Consider the following 21,496-nt stretch of genomic DNA (forward strand, 5'->3'; position numbering starts at 1 on the left):
AGATCTATTAAAATTAACAAACAATGTTAAGGCAATTTTATTGTTTACTCTGAATTTCTGGTTTGATGCTAAAAATCATTGCCTACGGTCGAAATCAAGTTGAGGATATTAATTGGGACATTAGACAGCTCTGGCAGAAATATCAAATTTAGATATTTACAGGATATTGAAAAACTGAAGAAAAGTCATGCTTCTGTAAAATGTTAAGAGCTCTAACATAAAAAAAAAGTTTTATTATGATGTAATGCTGTGTCTTGTTATACAGGAAGTCTCTTCAAGAAAGAGAAATCAAGAAAATCGAGAAAATCCCGATCACAAATAAAAGCCTCTTAAAAAGGATCGCCATCCGGATTTGTCAATCCAGAGACACTGCCTCCAATGCCATCCTGATGTTGCAGAGGCATGTCAGCCAGCCTTGAGGAACTCAGGGGGGATCTCGTCTACTCCTGGGGCCCTGCCAATGAGAGGCTTTTTAACCACCAACTTCAGCTCTAGAAATAGGGGAGCCCATCCCCAAGTCCCGAGACTCTGCTTCCTTATTGGAAGGTGTGTCGGTGGGACTGAGGAGGTTTCCAGTCTCAAGTTGAGATCAGCAGTGTACCATCCCCACTATACACAGTGTTGATAGTGCATTGCTTCCCCTCTTGAACTACCAGATGGACTACCAGAATTTCCTCGAAGCCGTCTGGAAGTCGTTATCCATGGCATCATCGAACTCCTCCCTCGCCCTAGGCTGTGATTCAGAGACCATGAAAGCTGTATGCCGCTTGGCCTGCCGGTACCTGTCAACTGCTTCCAGAGCCCCACAGGGTGAAAAAAGGCATGATAGGACTCCCTTTTCAGTTGACAACATTCCCACCAGGGCATAGTCAAAATTCTGCCGGAGAACTGCTGGAGAACAGACCTTGCTAAGCATGGCTAATCATTTTACCATCAGGTGGTGATCAGTTGCCAGCTTTGCCCCTCTCCACCTGAGTGTGGCCCCTCCTATGGATGGTGAGCCCATGGGAAGGGTGACCCACTCTGTCACTCGGTGCTGTGCCCGATTAGTAAAAAAAATAAATTCATTTTATACACATATATATAACACGCACACACACACACACTCACATTTGGAAGACATTGTAATTTGTTAAGATTAACTACCTGAAAAAATACAAAAACAATGCAAGCTATTCTCGAAAGTGAACAGCTGACATTTTCCATCTTGTCATTAATTTCACAAACCTACGATAACCGAATATCAGCATTTAAACAATGTCAGTGTCGAGCAAGAGAAAATACATGTAACAAACTGATCACATTTTTGATCTATAAAATATTGATCTGGACATATCTCTGTAGGGTTCTCAGTCATCCGATATCTTCCCTTGAAGATGGTTCTCCTCTCATCCAAGATGCTTCTTCAGTTCTCCAGTTTGATCAGGACAGTTGTGACACTAATAAGTCTATTATCAGCTAATAGAATCTGTCAGTGGATTGCAATGTTATGCAGATGATGCTCTGTTGTGTAAATGCTCTCCACCCTTGTACACACACATTAGTTTCTGTTGCTGGTATCATTGCAGTCGCTGGATTCCTGATTAAATTTCAGTCGCAGATTAGAGAAAATCTTCATCAGGTTGATGCTGATGGATTCAGCAGCTTCCTCTTGAATGCCAGCTGGTTAGTATATTTAAATATATTTAATACTGATTTAATAAAGTTTAAAATTATAAATATGATCATCCATCCATCCATCCATCAATCCATGGTCTGCTGCTCTTCCCGCACTCAGGGTCGCGGAAGATGCTGGGCCAAAAAAGTGCAGAAAGACAACCATTCACTCACTCGTTAGCGGTAATTTTTCCCAATTTTTTACCAATGAACCTGCTGCATGTTTTTAGACTGTGGGAGGAAACCGGAGAACCTGGAGAAAACCCACGCAGACAGGGGGTTAAATAAATATGATACTAAATATGATCATAATTCTGAAAAATGAATGCAAAAGAACATATATTCAAGCAGAAATTAAAACCCCGCTGTCAACTATATTTCATTTGAATTTCCCTCTTTTGCTACATATTTATTCCTAGCTGGGTAAAATTATGTAGACAATTCTTTATTTAAAGGTGAGGGGGTGGGGCCTGTTCAGAGTTAATACATTACTGTTTACTGAGTGATATGAGGCTGCCAAAGGTCTCAGAACGCTTACGCTGGAAAAGACAAACAACACAAAGAAAGAATGGGACAGAAAGTAACTGTCAACAACTTGAAGTGATATGAGAAACACTTTGAAGAGGTGAGTCGATGCAACAAGGAGGATTACGGAAGAATGGCTAAATGAAACCTTTCACGAAGAGAACGATAAATTGTAGATCAGGAAGTTAGGGGAAAGACAAATAACAAGAAGATAATTCCATGTAATGCAAAAGGATTTGTACAAATAGCGCAAATGTGTAGCCACATGTACAGAATTTAAACTGGTAAACATACAGAAAACCCAAAGTATTTCCACACAAACTTCAATATATTTAAAAAAAACTTTCTTCTCCCACTGCTTCTATTGCAAGGCAGTGATAATGCGAAGAACGGGTACCTTAAGAGGAAATTACGGGATAAAGTGGCTACAATGCCACTCTCTGTCCTCTTCTACTGCCAAGCTTAACAGACTTCACTATCCACCTGGCGATGGAAAAAGCAAGTACAGGAGCCGACAGGAGGCAGGACACATTAGTCCCGCTCAGATCAATCGCATCTTAAAGGTAACAAAGATTCAAGGCGGTGCTTTATAAAAAAATCACTGTTGTCTTTTGATCACTCAGTCTCAATCAAGACAAATCTCTGTTGGTTTACTCTTACCAGGCAAACGAATACAGCCACACCTTCCTCAGAGGCCCTGCCTCCCATGGTGTTCTTGGTTTCCACAGCAATATGTTACCATCCAATAACCCTGGTGAGGACTGTCGGAGCAGTGCCACCTGCCTGCCTGACCGTGGCAGTGTACTGTTCGGTGTATTTGATGGACATGCTGGACCAGCCTGTGCCCATGCTGTCAGCCAGAGGCTCTTCTATTACATTGCTGCAGCGACAATGCAGCTGAAGACTTTGGCAGAGCTCGAGAGGGCGTTGCTGGAGGAGAGGGCCGTCCCCCCGCTGCTGGAGTGGCTCAAACACCCTCATGACCACAGTTACTCCGATGACGGTACCACCTCCTTCCAAAGCCTTCGGCACTACTGGCAGGAAAGACTAGACATCGAAGACGAGGATGACGATGAAGAGGACGAGGTAGACACCCCTTTGTTCTTAAAACTGGGCCAAAAATGGAGCCAAATTAATGTCCTTCATAATAAAAATTCACAATATTCATCATACTTTTAACGATTACAGCTTTTTCAACGAAAAGTTTATGCCCGGCATGAAAAAGATGATGTTTTGCTCTCACTTTCTCTGACTGGGTGCAGAATGGAGGAAGGTTGAGTTCAGCTCTTGTGAACGCTTTTCATCGCCTTGACTACGACTTATCGGTTGAAGCACAGGTCCACCTGTCCACGTCCTCACCCAGGTCCTCATCCCAATGTCACATCTGTTCACTTTCTGTGTACATAAATTTGTTGATGAGTTGAAAAGTGGTGCGACACATGATGCAGTGAAGATAATTAGCATCATCTGTTGAAAATGAAAATAATTGGTAAAATTTTCCAGTGGGGTGAAGATTGCTGCAGACCCTTAGACAACGTCACGACCGTTCTATAAGACCCTGTGTCTTCCAATTCTGTCTTCCATTCTGTTTTGGTCATAAACTTGAATGCTTTATTACATTTTGTGCTGTTTTATTACAGAATGTGATTGGGTCCTGCATCTTTGTGATCACCCGTGTCACCAGAGATTAATCCAGAAAAGTGTTAAAGGGCAGGAATGCTAAACAGCACAAGTCCTGATGCGGTTGATGTCTGTAAAAGATGGACATTTTTCCAGCAATTCAAATAACATGAGTCAATGGATTAAGATTTAACTGAATACCTTTTTTTTGCTTTCTTAAGATACAGCAGCAGCTGAATCCTGTCTTTATGCCCACAGACGTCTGCCTATCCCCGGGGAAGCATCATCTACTCCTTCCCCCCTCCGAGTGGCACTCTCTGGTTGCACGGCCTGCGTCGCGCACATTTCAAATGGCGTCCTCCATGTGGCTAACCTGGGAGACAGCCGGGCTGTCCTTGGCGTCCAGGAATCAGACGGTCGCTGGACGGCAATCAACCTCAGCAACGATCACAACGCGGAGAACCCGGATGAGTTGCTCAGGGTTCTAGGGGAACATCCATCGTCAGAGCAGAGGACAGTGGTCCGTCACGACCGCCTGCTGGGTCTGCTGTTACCGTTCAGGGCGTTCGGCAACATCCGCTTCAAATGGAGTGCGGACATGCTGAACCGAGTTTACGAGACCCGACCAGATGTCATGTCTTTGGTGAATGAGGCTGTCAGAATCCTGCCACCACATTACCTTACCCCACCTTACCTGAGTGCCCGGCCGGAGGTCACCCGACACCGGATCACACCTTCTGACAAGTTCCTGATCTTGGCGACAGACGGGCTGTGGGAGCTGATGCATCGGCAGACAGTCATCCAGCTGGTCGGGAAGCACCTCAAAGGTCTGAGAGCGCGGATTCATATCCCATTTACTTCCTTGGTGTCTAATGAAACATATGAGTTAGAACGCAGATCACAACACAGCAATATAGCTTGCCACGGACCACACCAGAGATATACTGTATGTACACGACAATTGAGAAGATTTTTTTCTCTCGTATTGTTTAACGAATTTCTTTCTTTAGCAATTAAGGCAGTGCTTCAAAACAGTGAGAAAAATTCCAATCATGAAGCATTGTATTATGATATTTTTAATTATTACCGAAACTTCAGTGATGAAAATGATCAATAGTAGATTAAATAGCTTGTGTTCTTATTCCTGTTGGGTAGTTCCAATTCCACAACTAACAATTATTATATTTTTAATGATAAGCACAATGTTAAACATAATAATAATTATTATTATGTGTGGCATTGAAAAAACCTTACAAACATAAGAAACACAAGCTATTTAACCTATTATGAACAATTTTATAATTGCTATTTCTTTATTGTCATACATAACAATTCCATGATATCGTGTATATGATATCATACGTTTGGAATAATTTGTCCAAAACATACATTGAAAGTGAATCAAGATGTATTGTAAAACAAACAATGTACACAACAATTAAAAGCAAAAAAGTTTCATAAAGACTAAAGAACTGTTTTCCATGTCAAAAACAGAGTTATGATTTGCTTTATAGATTCAATTCCAAATATAACCAAAACATGAAGAGTTTGACTGCTGGTTGTTGTTCAGGTCTGCAGCGGCAGAGACCCGTGATCCCCGGTGTGGGCATGACGCTGGCCGACCTACAGCGTCTCTTACTGGAGCGGAAGGGGCAGGTACAGTCGGTACCGGAAGACCACAATGCTGCCACTCACCTGCTGCGTCACGCTCTCGGGGACGATGGCTATGGAGCAGTGGCTCCGAACCGGCTGGTGAAGATGCTAAGCCTGCCGATGGACCTGGCCCGGCGGTACCGGGATGACATCACCATCACTGTTGTCCACCTTAACGAGATTGAACTTTAAACTGGAACTCCCGTGCTTGTTGTCCATTGGTCAATCAACAGCCTTAGTGGGGTTTTTGATTAAGTTGGGCGGAGCATTTGAAGATTGTGCTGAATTCTGAATACATATGACTGTTGTTGAAAATATATTCTGAGAGCAATTTTACTTTACTTATGGTGCAAATAAACAATTATGTGATTGTCATGAGTTCTATCAAATGTTGTTAATGATATGAGAGAGCTTGACATGGTGGGTGTGCTATAAGTTAATGCCCTTCGAGGGCCAGCCTCTGCAACTGATTCAATTGTATAGCTTAGTTTCACTGAACCGGTGCAGCAAACCTAGTTCTTGTTGTCAGGCTAGAAGTTGGTTAACATCATGATCTGTATGAAGGAATGGGACACAGGTCCTGAGCTACGAATGTGATCATCTCAAGTCTCAGAAGACAGCTCTAAGGCGCAATCCGACGATGTGAAAGAGCATGGTGCCACAGACAAAAAAACAGAAGTCAAGGTGTCCCCAGTGTTGAATCCTCTGCTGTCGTGATGAGATGTGGTGCAGGTCAAAGCGTGATAAAAGATGACCAAAAATACAGGGAACTTAGAATTGCAACCTAATTCTCTGCCATTTACTGATCAATTTACGCAAAAATAAAAGCCCTTTCTGCAAGTTTAGACCGAGTTAATATGCTATTACATGCACCAACAAAAACTATGGTGCCTATTTTTGCACATTTGATTGATTAACTACATTAACTATCAAATACATTTGGTGCATTCATATATTTAATCTATAAAGTAAATTTATTGTCTATTTTTATTTGTGCCACTTTCAATAGTTCATAAACCTATTCCTAATAGACCTGACTAGTGTTTCTGTGTCTCTTATTTCTCGTGGTTGCCTGTCAGATTTAGTGGTCAAGCGGTACTTTGTTTTGATACATGCAAAAGGCTTGGCAGGCTATTAACTTGTTTCCTGTAACATATATTGTGTTTTTTTTCCCAGTTTCTGTCCAAGTCAATGTTTTGGCAAGTTTTCATTGAATCGGGCAGGTTTTAAGTTAAACAGCAGTGCTGAGTGGCACAACTAAAAAGGACACAGCCAAAATTAAAATAGCTACTGATCCTTTTACATACCAGTCTTCTTCTTCTTATCCTTTTGTCTTTTCCCTTCAGGGGTCACCACAGTGACCAACTTTCTCCATCTAACCCTATTCTCTGTATCTTCCTCTCTCACACCAACTACCTTCATATCCTCTCTCAGTACATCCATAAATCTTCTCTTTGGTCTTCCTCTAGACTTCCTGCCTGACAGCTCCAATTCCAACATCCGTCTACCAATATATTCACTATCCCTCCTCTGTACATGACCCAACCATCTCAGTCTAACTTCTCCGACCTGCCCTCCAAAACATCTAACATGTGCTGCCCCTCTGATGGACTCATTCCTCATCCCATCCATCCTGGTCACTCCCAAAGACAGCCATAGCATTGTCATCTCTGCGACCTCTAGCTCTGCCTCCTGTCTTTTCGTCATTGTAACAGTTTCTAGGCCATAAGACATCGCTGGTCTTACCACTGTCTTGTACACCTTTCCTTTCATTCTGGCTGATAGTCCTCTATCGCATAGTACCACTGACACTTTTCTCCACCCATTCCAACCATCTTGAACCCATTTCATTACCCTTTTCCACACTCTCCGTTGCTCTGGACTGTTGGCCCTAAGTACCTGAAATCCTCCAATGTCTTGATCTCCACTCCCTGTAGCCTCACCGTTCCACCTGGGTCCCTCTTATTCACACACATATACTGTCTTGCTGTGACTAACCTTAATTCCTCTCCTTTCCAGAGCATACCTCCACCTCTCTAGATTTTCCTCAACCTGTTCTCTGCTCTCACATTGTCATCCTCAAACATCATGGTCCATGGAGATTCCTGTCTAACCTCATCTGTCAGCCTGTCCATCACCATTGCGAACAAGAAGGGGCTCAGAGCTGATCCCTGATGGAGTCCTACCGCCACCTTGAACTTCTCCGTTACCCCTACAGCACACCGCACCACTGTCTAGCAGCTAGCATACATGTCCTGCACCAGATCCCTATTCATGCAGTACATAAAAATAATATTATCGGGTGAACTAGTAATGTGGCAATTTAAGATTAACTGATGGAACTTTGCACAAAAAACACAGGTGCTTTGCCCCTTAACCTGTACACCTCTCCTGAGTGAGGCAGCAAAGGCCGAGTAAGGCTTCACCTCGGTTCCAGCTGCGGCATCTTGACAACCACAGCCACCTACAGCTGTATCAGTGAATTTTGCTTTCTTCTCGATGGAATTCCACAGTTGTTTTGGCTCCAGACAGATCTTTTGTGTAAAGTAGTGCACTGACGTTGTGGGGAGAGCCAAACTTGATGGGAAACGAGGCTGTGTGCCATCCTCCTTTGCTGCTGGCCTTGTCTTCCTACATCTTTTCATAATTTTATCCTCATTAATCCTCATGAGTATAATATTTTGAGTTCCCTTTACCTCATACCACCTAATTGTGACTTCTTGTCCTCATGAGCACTGAAATGTTTGTGGCAGGAGTCAGGAATCTTCGGCAAGTATTCAGCTTTGAACAAATGCAAATCAATGGGTATTTTGTATTTAATGAGTAAAACCTTTTTCCACGATGACCTTCTGGTCAGTGATCCCTTTAGCACTTTGAAAACCTGTGATCTTTATGAAACTGAAGGTTAAAATCACAAATCCAAAAACAGACCCAACACGTCTTGAATGACTTCAAAATAAAATTTAATCAAGGATTTTACAAAATCAAATTTTGACTAGAAAATCTTCAACGTCATCCTAAGCTGGTTTCCTTTCAGCTCACGGAGCTCACTCATTGGACAATACAATACAGGTGGGGCTTTGCAGTGGGCCACACCCAAATGCCAAGAATAGAACAACAAGAATCAGGAAGTAAATAAGAAAACGTTAAATGTGTGCCACAACAGACTTCTACACGCCATCCAGCAGGATGCAGAATCGATCCAAACAGATTAGGTTGCTGATAAGTCACTGGCGTGGGGGTGGGTTCAGGAGCTGAGTGGTAATGGCGGCCTCAGGGAAAAGGTTGTGGTAGGCCGGCAGGGGGACGTATGCTGCTGTGACCATCTTACCTGAAAGGATGAGTGATGTCAGAGCAGTTCTTTCAATAGCTGTCAGAGTGTAATCCAATATGAGGTCTTACCAGCAAAGTATCTTCCGTGCAGGGCATTGACGGCAGCCGCGGCAGCAGGGATGGACGGACACTTGACGTACACGTTACCCTGTCAACAAGCACATGACCAATCAAGCACATCAGGGTGGAAGGGGAGTCACAAGATATATGTGGAAAAAGGCAAAATCTGTTGTACATTCAGTCATAGGACAGGGTGTACTGGATAACAGCTAAATGGCTAATTTGACAAAGGAATTTGATTCATCAAAAAAAAAAAAAAAAGTTCAGTTTTCTAGCTTTTTAGGGTAGGACCTCTAAATGATGCAGGAGATGACCCCCATCAACATTTTTCATAGGTTTCTTTGAAAGAGATTTTGTTTTCAAAATTTATAGAATGATTTCTGGAAAGATGTGTTGTGGATTGAGAGACAACATTTTTCCAATTACTGCATTTCACAGCTAATGTCTTCATTCTCTTTTCTCATTACTCTTAAAATGAGCTAGATTGTGGAGTGACGTTGCAATGCAGATTTCAAAAAACAAGTATATTGAGATTTGTCATGACAAGCCCCTAAAGAGACTTGCAGAAGGAAAAAAAGCTCACCTTGAGGCAGATTCTTGATTACTGTCATTTATCCTAATCTTAGCAAAGTTTGTCTTTTGTAATTACTCTCAATTCAGATAAAAAAAAAATCAGAAAAAAAATCAACAAAAATCTCTTCAAACCAAAAGGCAACTCACCTCCCCTGAGTTCTTGTCGACATAGATATGAACAACTCCTCCATGTTTGTTACACTCTTCGATGACATCATGCATGATATCCATCTCCCATCCAGGAACATGCTCACTGAGATATAAACACAAACACAAAATCAGACACCAGTGCTAAAGGGTAATTTGAGGCTTCCTCTCTGGTTGGATGACAGGTGTCTCTTCAAAACAACAGAAACATTCTTGTATCTGGATTTAATGTAGATACATAGTGTTTCTGTGGGTATCAACTAATGTAATGTGATGCCTTTTAATGCCACTTTAAACAAATTTAATACCCAAACTGCAGATGTGTTTCTTCATAATAACGTCAATTATTTACATCAGGAATAGATTTTGCATAGTAGCAGATATACATATGCATTTTGCCAACTTGTGACTATCTGATCGTATGCGCGATTTAACCACGTTAACCACAGATAGCTTTTTAATGATTTGTGTGGCGTTAATTTTTGCTCAATCTATTTGCTTTTGACTTTTAACGCTTTTTAATGGCCCACAGAAATCCTGTATATAGATACATAGAATACCTCCAACAGGCTGCTTCAATGGATACCTTCCACGGCACCGTTTATTATCACAGAAACTATAATATCCTAAAGAAGTTACTGAAAAGTGAAATGAAATCCCACATGTCTGAAGTGGATGATAACTTGGTGATGCATCGAAAAGAAAGTACAATTAACATTTTTGGTGGAATTTTCTCTGGTAGAATTCTGTAGGAATGTGTGTATGTGTTTGTGGTGCTTTGAAGGAAAAGCAAGAGACCTCAATATTAAAATACAAGCTGTCATATAAACCAACCAACCACAACAGTCTATAACACCAACACAGGACTAACACATGTGGACCAACACATTATTGCACAGGAATGTCTTACTTTGCCCACTCTAACTGCTGCAGTTTATTTGGGGGAGGGAGTTGTAAAAGCTACCTGATTGGTCAAACAAGTTCAGCCATGTTCATTAAGCCAATGGCACTTTTTTTTCCAATGTTTAAAAAATGCATCTTCAGAGAAAGCGATTTTAATTGCTGCAGAACTGGCTGACAGACGTGCATGCATGCGTGTGTGTGTGTGTGTGTATACGCACTTGTGTGGGTTGAACATGTTGGATAGCTGAAAGCAGTGTGTTGCGATTGGCTGGGAGGGAAGATCGAGAGCAGGAGGGTTCATGTTCACGTTGAGTGTAGGATTCATCGCAGCTGAAACAAACAGACAAGAAATACACACACTGAACATCTGTTATCTTCCGCTTCGACTGTGAGGAGTCCAGGAGAGAGACCCTCCCTTTTTAAATGCTGTCCAGAAATAGGTGATATATTTCCCACACAACAGCGCCGTAGACTTGTTCTGCTAACCCAAGTTGATAACAGACTGCGCTATCTGGAAACATTTTGATGGATTTTCTAATTACCCCTTTGACTAATTGACTCAGGCTTTATTGATCATACAAATAAGTCTTGTTAAAAGAAGTTTTTGAAGATTTTTGCCTTGCATATATAAAACAATTCATTTTAAGAAATGAACATGTGAGACATTTAGTATGAAGTAGCTATGAAATGTTGGAAAAAGAAAACCTTTTTTTTTTTTTATTACAACAGTTTTTTTTTTAAATCCAATGATTAATTGCTTACATATGTTAGATATCTAGTCATATCATCCTGAATGTGACCTTTTTATTTTCCAAAGATATGTACTAGATTATTGTAAACTAATTCTGAAAATAGATAAATACTAAAAAAAATTAAAAAATACAAAAAACAAGTTTGATATGCAACAATAATATATTGGTCATACTAAATTATGCATTATTAGTTTGTGCATGTAATTTATACTTGTGAGTGTGTATGTGTGTCAGAGACTGAATGAGTGTATAAAGTGTGGGAGTCAAGTTCAAGTCAGAGTACCTGACACAGCAGCCATGGCTCCAATCGCAATGGCTCCACTCATCTGTAGTGCCTGCTGGGCAGCGGGGGGTATTGGCAGTCCCGTTCCTGATTAAAACGTTATATTTAAAACAATAAAGGCATCATGACTCCTGAAATGGCCCTCATCAGAACATTTCGCCTTACCCTCTGCCAGTCGGGCCATGAGCTGCAGACGACCAGTGGTGCCAATGTCAATGCCGGTGTGCTCCAACTCATCGCAATCGAGGAAGGAGGAGGCAATGGAGGCATCGGTGCGCTCAGTCACATGTCCGACCTTCATTGGCCGGCCTGCCAGCTCAAAGCCATTCAACTGCTCCAGAGCCTTTTTTGCACATTCCGCATCTGCAAACTGAGGATAATTTTAAAGCCAATTACAAATTGGCGTGCTCTAAAATAACACATGACGACATCACTAATGCCACTTACATTCGTGCTCAAATGAGCATGTAAAACTGTTTGACAATTAACTCACTGTGATGAAGCCATAACCTTTGGACCTCCCTGTCTCACTGTCCATCATCAGTTGGATGCTCTCGATCTGGAAACAAAAATGAAGGGTCACACCTCATCCTTTTGTGCATAAGACACTGCATCTCTGTCAGGAGACTTTCCAAATCGGGGCATGACCTGAATCAAAGCATCTTGCTGACTGACAATTTGATTTGAAATTTATTAGACATTTAAATGCTCGTCTAATGAATATTGTTCACCAACTATGCAATAAAACAGAATTGGAACTGAACTCAAACATTCTAAACTATTACTCTGGATTAAAACTTGCAAAAATGTTTACTGTCGTTTGTCTACCGTTTCTACACATTAAATAAGGAAAGACACTCTGTCTTTTGAACATACAAAAATCCCTTTCACAAGAAAAAAAGAGAACCTCAGAAAGTTTGTCCCCCAAGGACTTTTAACACTTATATCACGTGTCTATTGCTAAATGCTGTAATTTCTCCTGGCCACAGAGAGAACAGATCTCCATAGGTTTTGCCCTTAAAGTGCATTTCAATAAACAATTTTTGAATTCATTACTTTCATCTTCTGCTGACCTTTTGCAGCCTTGACCAATTTGCTACAGTGCAATGTAGTCTCAAAATAATAATAATAATTAAAAAAAAATACAACTTATCCATGTCTCAGGCAACAATTTTCAGTATAGAAGGATTTAATCATCTCAATTTCAATGAGTCTGTCGTCAGTTTGACTGAGAGAAACCTACAAGAGGGCAATTTGTTACTTGAAAGTGAGTTTTTAAAAGTGTGTGAGTTTTTAAAAAATAAAGTATGTGGTTCTGATACCCGTCCAAAGGGCTCAAAGATTCCTCTAAGCATCTCCTCTGTGATGTTGAAATGCAGCGAGCCAATGTACAACCTCATTGGTCCTGAAGAACCCTTCTGAAGGTTGTTGGCTGCAGCTGCTGCTCTGTTCTTCTCTGCCTGTTAGTGCACAAAGTCATTTTCAGAGACTAGCGTAAGACAGAGTTTAACAGTCAAAAGCTTCTCAGGTAGATTCCCAGGTCATACCTGCGACGCCTGCACAATGATGGGGACCCCCAGAAGCCTCTGCCCTGTCAGCCCAATGGCCAGAGGGACAGAGGTTGCCTCAACAAACTCTATGTAGGCAATGCCCTTTGACCTGCGGGAGTTCCTGTCTGAGATCATCCTTACATCCCGGACCTGATGAGGGATCATGGCAGTTAACATAGCAGGCAAAAATAACTAAAAATTAAAAAAAAACAAAACATCAAGTGCATAAATCTTCATGGGACTCCCAGAAGTCAGGATCCACTACTGCTTAACCAACAGGCTGCTTTACCTTTCCGACAGCAGAAAAAAAGTCCTCCAGGTCTCGAGGTCGTATCCTGGCAGCCAACTGCATACAGAACACCGTTCGGGCATCTCGTTCCTCTGGTGTCAGGTTGTCTATTGGCAGCCTGCGTCCAATGACACTCAAGATATTTGAGTTCTTACTTGTTACTTAAAAAATCCCACCCTAGCCTCAAAATTACACGTCAACTCACCTGATGGGACTCTTTTCCTTCTTAACTGGACTCTTGGACCTGGACCGTCTTCGACTAGACAGACACAAAAAAAATTCCAGTTTATTCATTGATGTTGCTGATAAAATCAAATAATAGACAAAATGTTGCAACCTAATTGTTTCACTAAAGTGGTGTACATTTTTCTGTTAAGTAGATAATGTCATTTCATATGAGGAATTTGGGGGCTAAGTGAGGTTTGTTGTATACTCAGTCTCTGGACACAAACAAAAAAAAAACCCCAACAAAACGGAGGAATTGAATCGTCTCCATTAAAAAGTTCTTAATTAACATTTATTCAAAAAGCTTGTTTGTGTGTTAGCACAATGGAGAAGATTAAATAAACAGTGTTTACATTAATGTGGAGAAACAACTTGGCAGACATTTACACTTAAAAGAGGTTGATCTTACGATTTGTGGTCTCTGTAGCGCCCCCCCCACTCTCTATTGCGGCGTCGATCTCGACTACGGCTGCGACTTCTGCGTTTGTCTCGGCTGCGTTTTTGCTCTCGACTTCGGCTTCTCTTCTTCACTTGACTCTGACTTCGACTGCGTTTCTTGTCACGGCTGTGGCTGCGCTTCTTCCTGCTAGACAAGCATCGACCAACCAGAATAGATATGACTTAAATACCAGTAGCTTTGGTGCAAACACAACAAATAGAAATATAGCAACAACTTTTCACTGACACTGTTAAGACTGAGCTACTCAGGGAAACTCTCTGTCCCCGTTGCGGTTGTCAATCTAGCCATTTGATCAACATGATGCTGATTCAGGAACAGAACAATAGTTTTTTTTAAAAACTATAGTTAATCATGTAATCACAGTTTGTTGCTAATGCCTTACAAGCTGGACCTAATATAATTTTGGATGCCCACAAATTTGCCAGAGAGTGTAAAATAAATGCGGTTTCAGAAAGTAAAAGCCAGAATCATACAGAGACTATGCATCATATTGTGGTGCAGGATATTGATAAGGATATTAATATACAATGGATGATGATAAAAACAGACTGAGATGGTTCAGTTATGTATAGAGGAGGGATAGTGATGAATGATGGAATTGAAGCTGCCAGACGGGAAGTCTAGAGAAAGACCAAAGAGAATATTTATGGATGTAGAGAGAGAGGCTATGAAGGTAGTTGGTATGAGAGGAGGATACAGAGAAAAGGGTTCGATGAAGAAGGTTGATTCACCTTGGCGACCCCTGAAGGGAAAAGCAAAGGGGAGGAGAAGAAGGATGATGATAAAAACAGACACTCAGACAGGGATCAGTGGTCATACCTCTTAACTTGATCCTCCTGGACGTCGGGGCTAGTCGTCTTGTTCTCCTAATCAGGGTCGATAGAGAACAGCATGAGGAGGCAGACGCAACATTCAGGTGTCAGGGAGGGGAGGGGCAAGAGAGAATATAAACAACTGAGTGAGTTACATTGCAACAGACTGTTCATTGTGAAGGGGGAGAGAATCAGAGGTCAGGGGTCAGTCTGGATCAGTCAGTCGGGCAGCCGGCTGGAGCTCCGGCAGTGGACAGACACTCGATAGTCCAGCTTGGACTTCCCTTCTTCTGAGGATGATGGGACTCCCCTGAAAGGCCCTGAAGCAGACAGGAGTCTTAGTCACTCAACGCAGCCCAAAACGAGAACCAGACTCTGTACCTCACCCACTGAACCTGCGCAGGAACCGCATCAGCCACCCTACCACATATCAGGTGCTTAAGGTGTGCAGTCAAACGACCAATTAATGGTACGTTCTGCATGTTTAACAGCACTTCCACTAGTTTTGAGCCACTTGCCCTTGTTATCCTCTTACAAGATCTGACTCGACTCCTCAACCACAGACCTGTACTTTTTACCTGCTACGTTGCCCCCAAGTTCTCTTTCATGTTCGGGTTGTATGTCTTGTCTCATCACCTTAACAGTATGTCATGCATATATCACAACACTATCCAGTTCAATAATTTTTTTTTCACTTGTGTAAACTACCAGAACTCTTGGCTGAACTGTAAAGACATGTAAAAAAAAAAACAGAATAAACCAATTTGCTTGACCGAAATGTCAGTCGACTGAAACATGTCAAACACACCTAACTAATGTTTCAAACTCTGGCATGCTAAAACATTCAGCTGAATAAATGCAACAATTCTCTGCAGCAAACTTTTAATCTTCCAAGAATCAGACTTCACCTGCAGTTCAGGTGTGGCTACAGCTACCCCCTGCTCAGCTGCCCTTCATTTTCCTACTATAAGACCAGGAGCCAGTTTCTCAAGGATGGATTACTCCAAATTAGATTTAATAAACACAAAAGAAAATTTGAAATTCAATTTTTTTCCCTTCTGTTTGGAGTCACTGCAGAAATTGATGCAAACCAAATTTTGTTTTGGGGAAAAGGTCAACTTTCTCTTAAGTCTTAATTGAGAGATTACAAGATGCTGGAAGTTATTGACTCTACAGTGGCTGGAAGTTATTGACTGCAGTGGCTGATTTGTGATTAACTCTGAGCAAATTTGGACATTTCTTGGTCAACATACAAGCACTGCAAGGCAAGCAGCTGCGACGAATCATGCAAACTTGTTTACAGTGGCTTAAAGTGTCCCATTGCACCGGGGAATAAATTCTTTGCCACTCTAAAATTACATAGGAAATTGTACGTTCCTATTTGTATTTATTCCTATTTTACAAAGACAGTAACCTGAGCCATATTACACTATCATATCAAATTGAGGCAGGGTAAGTAATATATATAGCTTTTTAAGAATTGTGTTCAAGTGGCAGCATCAATATCAGGAATAAACGGTACTGAAACATCCTTGTGAAACAAGCTCCAGATTGAAGAGGATGTGATTCCTACCAGGTGGAGTCAGAAAAAAAACAGACCAACAAACTTCACTTGGTGTTCATGTCATTCACTCCAGGACTTTAAAGAACTACAACAAAAGGGTGTCAGCTTGATAAAAAAAAATTAGAACGAACACAAGTGGAACCAGCATCAGATGAGATTTCCACTGATTCTACCAGTGCCAAGAAACCTGCCATGTACAACTCCAAGTCTTTTATTCCTGGATCTACACAGGTCAAACCTCCTTTCCACATTTTGAGTTCCAGCAAAGTTGTCCACTTCAGATGAGCTTCTTCCCCGAAATTCACACTGATCAGTCATGCTAAACTAATCGCTTTTAGTCATGCAGCACAATCCCGTCATTCCATTATTCTCCTGTGTTACGAACCAGCCACTCCTGTCTATCTCTGACTTCCAAGAATCAGATGTTCCTAACCAGGGGAGTTCGGGCAAATGAGTCAGAGATCACAGTTAACCAAGGGGGCCAGAGTCATGTAACCATGAGGACCACAGTACAGCAATGCATGATGGGGGCTTTTTACTACCTTCATGTCTGTGACAGATCACACTGGCATTCAGGGGAGTAGAGGTGAGAAATCGTTAGGCAAGTCTACAAAGAGAGATAGATGGGCATTTATTTACAACAGTCTGGAAAGGAAAGCCATTATCATGATCATCACCATCATGTCAGCCTAACTTTACTGCTCGTTTAGAACACACAGCTAACAATGACAACGGCCTTCTTGTTTTCATTTGCCTATGTTAAGGCTGCACTTTTAGACAGTTATTTGCACATCCTTATTTTACAAGACAGCAACATGTAGTGACCTAGACAAGGTGCCAAAGTGCAAAGTAGGACTCAAAAGAAATATGAACTGCAGTTCAAGTTCTCGTAATTTAAAAGGTTTAATATGCTCAGACATTTCTTGAAATGAACAGTTGTAATCTGTAATCAACAGGGTTTGAGTTTACATTATTGGTGGAAAAAGAGGGCTGATGTGTTACAGCAATTCAATATTCACTCATTCATTCATTATCTATGTCGCTTATCCTGCACTCAGGGTTGCGGGGAGGCTGGGACCTATCCCAGCTACCAATAAGCAACAGGTGGGGTACACCTTGGACTGATCACAGGGCCACATATAGAAACAACCATTCACTCCCTCATTCACTTGTCTGGGAAATTAAGGTCTCCAATTAACCTACTGCATTTTTTGACTTACGCTAGACTTACACCTTATGATTTTTCAGGTGCAGACCTAAAGCCTGCAGTTGTAAAGAAATTGTAAGGAAATCTAAAGAGTCGTAGAAGAGTCTTTGCCAAGTCGCAGCGTGCTTCTGTCATCTCAGTTGCTGACTGTGAGCTGGTAGTCTTAAGTCTTAGCGTAGTTGTAGCTCAGTCTTTTCCTAGTCTTGGGGCTCACCACAATATCAAATGGGTTTGATATTACTGCAAGTCTTAGCATTATGTCACTGTAAAGACTGAATCAACAAGCAAAAGATGAGCTCCAACAAAACTGGATAAAAGAAACCTGGTAGAGGAACAATCACATGAGCAATACTGGTGGCAGAGACTGTATTTCTTTGCAGTATGGATGAACAGGGACGTTGAAGGATGTCCTAATCAATAATAACCATCCAGAAAGAGGAGCGGATGGTGTAGCTGTGGGCAGAACAGCCCAGCTTGTATGATGTCAATTACAACGTATCATGGTCGAGTGGAGAAGGAAAAGCGAAAACAAAAATGTTTTATTTCAGGCGCCGTATTGATGTTGGAGTAACTTCACTTTATTTTTATTCTATTTCTTTATTAATCAATTTATTTTATATATTTATACATGTTCATCTGCTCTAGGTCCCTGTGCTACCCCTTGTTTCCTCCAATTGCCCCACAGGGACAAATAAAGTTTCTCTGATTTTGATTATTTGACTGATTAAAGCAGAGGCTTTGCAAATACCTGGTGGCAAAAAATTGCTGAAAGACTGTGGCTGTAATTTTCCATAAGTCTTCACAAAATCTTTTGCTTTGTTTAAATGTAGCTGCCTATATTTAATGTCAAAAAATCTTGAATACAACCATTAACAAAGTTTCTAGTTTACAATTAATGACTTGGTTCATCTGGATATTCTTACTTCAGTGGTAACTCTTGAGACCAGAGTCACTCAAACCAGTGTGACAAAACCTTTTTTTAAATCATCATACAACAACAATCAGTGACATACAATAAATAAACAAGTCACCGGGGGATGGCTGACTTAACAGGTAAACGTAGTGAGGGCAGGTTTAAGTTTGGATAATGTGATTCTTTATAGTCATCAAAATTGCTAATATTGATTGTATCTCCCCTTGTTTCTACAGGTGATTTAGCTACATTAACATTTAGAAAACAGAGAGCTAAGATGGAGAAAATTGACTAAGAGCCTCATTGTAATACCTTTACCTAAAACCCCAATTTTTTTACCCTGTTTGAGGTATTAAAAAAAAAAAAAAGAAGTTGCTTTGAGCCACAGGTTTATTTGAAAGGGCGATGGTTATGGGCTTGCGTGAGGAGCAGTAGAGTGTGGCTGAGTGTGGCAATGACACAAAGGGCACATACGGACTCTCACCTTCTTGTATGGAGCCTCAAGCATAGCCTCGATATCCAAGTCGTCTGCCATGCCGCTGCAGGTCTGTGTGCACGCACTTACAGAGAAAGACAGGGAGTGAGAGAGTGGAGTTTATTAGATTTGATTGGGACAGGGACAGATGAACTACAAATGGTACTAAAACGCTTTCTTAATGGTACTAAAACGCTTTCTTAATATGTTCTGTTTGCTGTTGAATTGTGATACCGATTTCAGATAAAAATGTTTTTCTTCCCTTTGTCAAGCTAATTCAGTTTATGTTATGAAACCACAGGATGTGGGGCACTATTTTCTGTCAATAATAGGCATGTGATTCTCTACACAGGCTGAAATAAATATTATATTAGATAACCATTATTAGTGCATTGATGGGGAAAACAGAGTACCATCAAGAAAAATTTTGGACACAAATTTAAAAAAGGATGATGGGGAATGTTTAAATAACATTCCAAATATACTAATAAAATAGGCCATATCCTGGCCATTTTTCTACATTTGTGACCAGGCAGGAATAAAAACTTCCTGCAAAGAGAAGCAAAGTTTTGTCACAGACCATGTACGAAAAACGAGTGAACTCAGGTTCAGGCATTGATGAACCGTGATTTGTGTGCAAAACATACAAATGAATACTCCCTCTGCATTATGTGTGTGCACGCACGCACGCACCACGCACGCACGCACGCACGCACGCACGCACGCACGCACGCACGCACGCACGCACGCACGCACAACTAATTTGTAAGTGAAAATGCTGAAATAATGAGGAAATACATAGTGGAAACCCCAGTGGTGTTACTATGGGTTAGGGTTATTTATGTTCTTTCCTGAATTCCATTTCATGACAGCATGAAGAAGCTGCTGACACTTTCATTGGGGATAACAATTGCCCTTTACCTTTAGGGAATTTACACAACTTTGCTTTTTCTTCTTCTCCTTTTGGCTGTTCCCTTCAGAGGTTGCCACAACGAATCAACCTTCCCATCTAACCCAACAACTACCTTCATATCCTCTCTCACTACCCCCATAAATCTTCTCTTTGGTCTTCCTCTAGACCTTCTGCCTGGCAGCTCCTATTCTAGCATTCGTCGACCAATATATTCACTATCTCTCTTTTGTACATGACCGTACCATCTCCCTCCCAAAGAAAACGATAGCATCTTCATCTCTGTAACCTTTAGCTATGCCTCATATCTTTTCATCATTACTGTTTCTAGGCCATACAGCATGTACACCTTTCCTTTCATTCTGGCTGAAAGTCTTCTATCACATAGTACCCCTGACACTTTTCTCAACCCATTCCAACCTACTTGTACCTGTCTCATCACCTCATCTACACTCTCCACTGCTCTGGACTGTTGACCCCAAGTACCTGTAATCCTCCAACTTCTTGATCTCCACTCCCTGTAGCCTCACCGTTCCACCCAGATTCCTCTAATTTACATACATATACTCTGTCCTGCTTGGACTAACCTTCATTCCTTTCCTTTCCAGCGTATACCTCAACCTCTCTAGATTTTCCTTACCCTTTTCCTTGCTCTCACAACAGATCACATTGTCATCTGCAAGCATCATAGTCTATGGAGATTTCTGTCTAACCTCATCTGTCAGCCTGTTACACAGCTTTACTTAAATTATATTGTTTTCAAGTTCATCGTGTTTTTCGTCCACTCTTACAACGGTCGCGCTTTCGTGAGTTGTGACCGCAGTTGGTCATTAGCATGTCAAGTATACCGTTTGGTTTTCCTTCGTTCACAGCTTAGAAAAACTGAACTTTACAAGCTGCACGTAGACCGTTAGCCAACCTACTTAAAAAGCGGCTCATTGCCCTGACAGTTACTAACGCTACCATTCATTCTGCCATGGAAAGCTGCAGTTCCGTGAGCGTACAGGCCGCCTGCCGAGACCTCAGCTGGTCCATAATCAGGTGCTCCACCTGAGGCCTCCACAGCTAGCTACTAGGTCACCACTGCTAACCATCCGTAGGTCCCCCTGCCATGGTCGGGTGAGCCGGCCAGACATCGATTTAGCGGCCATTTTCACAATAGAATTGTTTCTTTTACCTGAATTAACTGTTGTTCGTAAGGAGATAACACGCAAATTACCCGCTTAACAGGTAAACAGACTTGTCCACCGCTCTCTGCGCGACAAAACTTCCGGTTCGAATAGCGCAAACGGGAGTTCGTGTGACGAAGTATCATCATTCTCGCGAGAACACATCGACCAATAGCGTGATAGTAATCTCTCAATCAATGCACTCTGATTATTTTGTATTAGATTGATTGTGCATTTTTTAAGGATCATATAGAAATGCGGAAAAATTAAAGATAATTTACAATATGATATGGGTTTTGGTCGGCTGTTATTGATGCTTCTTTTTCTTTCGGCTGCTCCTTGGGGTCGCCACAGTGAGTCAACTTCTTCCATGTAAGCTTATTCTCTGTATCTTCCACTCTCACCAACTAACTTCAT

At 41.5% G+C, this 21,496-nt stretch overlaps 2 protein-coding genes across 8 annotated transcripts; one reads left to right on the forward strand and one right to left on the reverse strand.

Annotated features, from left to right (window-relative positions):
• The first annotated feature begins 2,162 nt into the window (after positions 1-2,162).
• On the forward strand, positions 2,163-6,019 carry LOC147233025 (pyruvate dehydrogenase [acetyl-transferring]-phosphatase 1, mitochondrial-like). 4 transcript variants are annotated; one of them, XM_086148895.1, is made up of 6 exons: positions 2,163-2,281; positions 2,553-2,744; positions 2,845-3,267; positions 3,444-3,544; positions 4,060-4,628; positions 5,372-6,019. In XM_086148895.1, the coding sequence occupies exons 2-6, from the start codon at positions 2,562-2,564 to the stop codon at positions 5,644-5,646; spliced, it is 1,551 nt and encodes a 516-aa protein (XP_086005021.1). In that variant the 5' UTR covers positions 2,163-2,281; positions 2,553-2,561; the 3' UTR covers positions 5,647-6,019. The 4 variants fall into 4 exon arrangements, with proteins under 4 accessions (XP_086005021.1, XP_086005022.1, XP_086005023.1 ...); XM_086148896.1 differs by having other exon boundaries at positions 2,166-2,281; positions 2,557-2,744; XM_086148897.1 differs by having other exon boundaries at positions 2,243-2,281; positions 2,643-2,744.
• A 2,381-nt stretch (positions 6,020-8,400) lies between these two features.
• On the reverse strand, positions 8,401-21,195 carry LOC147233026 (RNA-binding protein 39-like). Of its 4 annotated transcripts, none has more exons than XM_086150223.1 (15): positions 21,088-21,195; positions 19,010-19,085; positions 14,849-14,895; positions 13,979-14,152; positions 13,550-13,603; positions 13,345-13,462; positions 13,053-13,205; positions 12,828-12,965; positions 11,999-12,064; positions 11,671-11,875; positions 11,506-11,592; positions 10,689-10,800; positions 9,568-9,673; positions 8,857-8,935; positions 8,401-8,785 (listed from the first exon to the last, which is right to left on the reverse strand). In XM_086150223.1, exons 2-15 carry the CDS (start codon positions 19,058-19,060, stop codon positions 8,682-8,684), a joined length of 1,494 nt encoding a protein of 497 aa, XP_086006349.1. In that variant the 5' UTR covers positions 19,061-19,085; positions 21,088-21,195; the 3' UTR covers positions 8,401-8,681. The 4 variants fall into 4 exon arrangements, with proteins under 4 accessions (XP_086006349.1, XP_086006348.1, XP_086006351.1 ...); XM_086150222.1 differs by having other exon boundaries at positions 13,979-14,155; XM_086150225.1 differs by lacking the exons at positions 19,010-19,085; positions 21,088-21,195 and adding an exon at positions 16,948-16,968.
• Between the last annotated feature and the right edge of the window lie 301 nt (positions 21,196-21,496).

Source organism: Fistularia commersonii, chromosome 7 (assembly GCF_037954325.1).
Source record: "Fistularia commersonii isolate RoL2024-O1a breed Wild chromosome 7, RoL_Fcom_v1.0, whole genome shotgun sequence".
Classification (NCBI taxonomy): Eukaryota; Metazoa; Chordata; class Actinopteri; order Syngnathiformes; family Fistulariidae; genus Fistularia; species Fistularia commersonii.

Bases quoted from the DNA above. Each gene is read 5' to 3' on its own strand.
- LOC147233025 (XM_086148895.1), top strand. From the start codon at position 2,562: ATGCGAAGAACGGGTACCTTAAGAGGAAATTACGGGATAAAGTGGCTA. The intron at 3,268-3,443 runs GTAGACACCCCT...GACTGGGTGCAG, and splicing joins ATGACGATGAAGAGGACGAG to AATGGAGGAAGGTTGAGTTC. The intron at 4,629-5,371 runs GTCTGAGAGCGC...GTTGTTGTTCAG, and splicing joins GGTCGGGAAGCACCTCAAAG to GTCTGCAGCGGCAGAGACCC.
- LOC147233026 (XM_086150222.1), bottom strand. From the start codon at position 19,060: ATGGCAGACGACTTGGATATCGAGGCTATGCTTGAGGCTCCATACAAG. The intron at 13,604-13,978 runs GTAAGATCAACC...GTGTCTGTCTAG, and splicing joins CGCTACAGAGACCACAAATC to TCGAAGACGGTCCAGGTCCA. The intron at 12,966-13,052 runs GTATGACCTGGG...GTGCACTAACAG, and splicing joins TCATTGTGCAGGCGTCGCAG to GCAGAGAAGAACAGAGCAGC.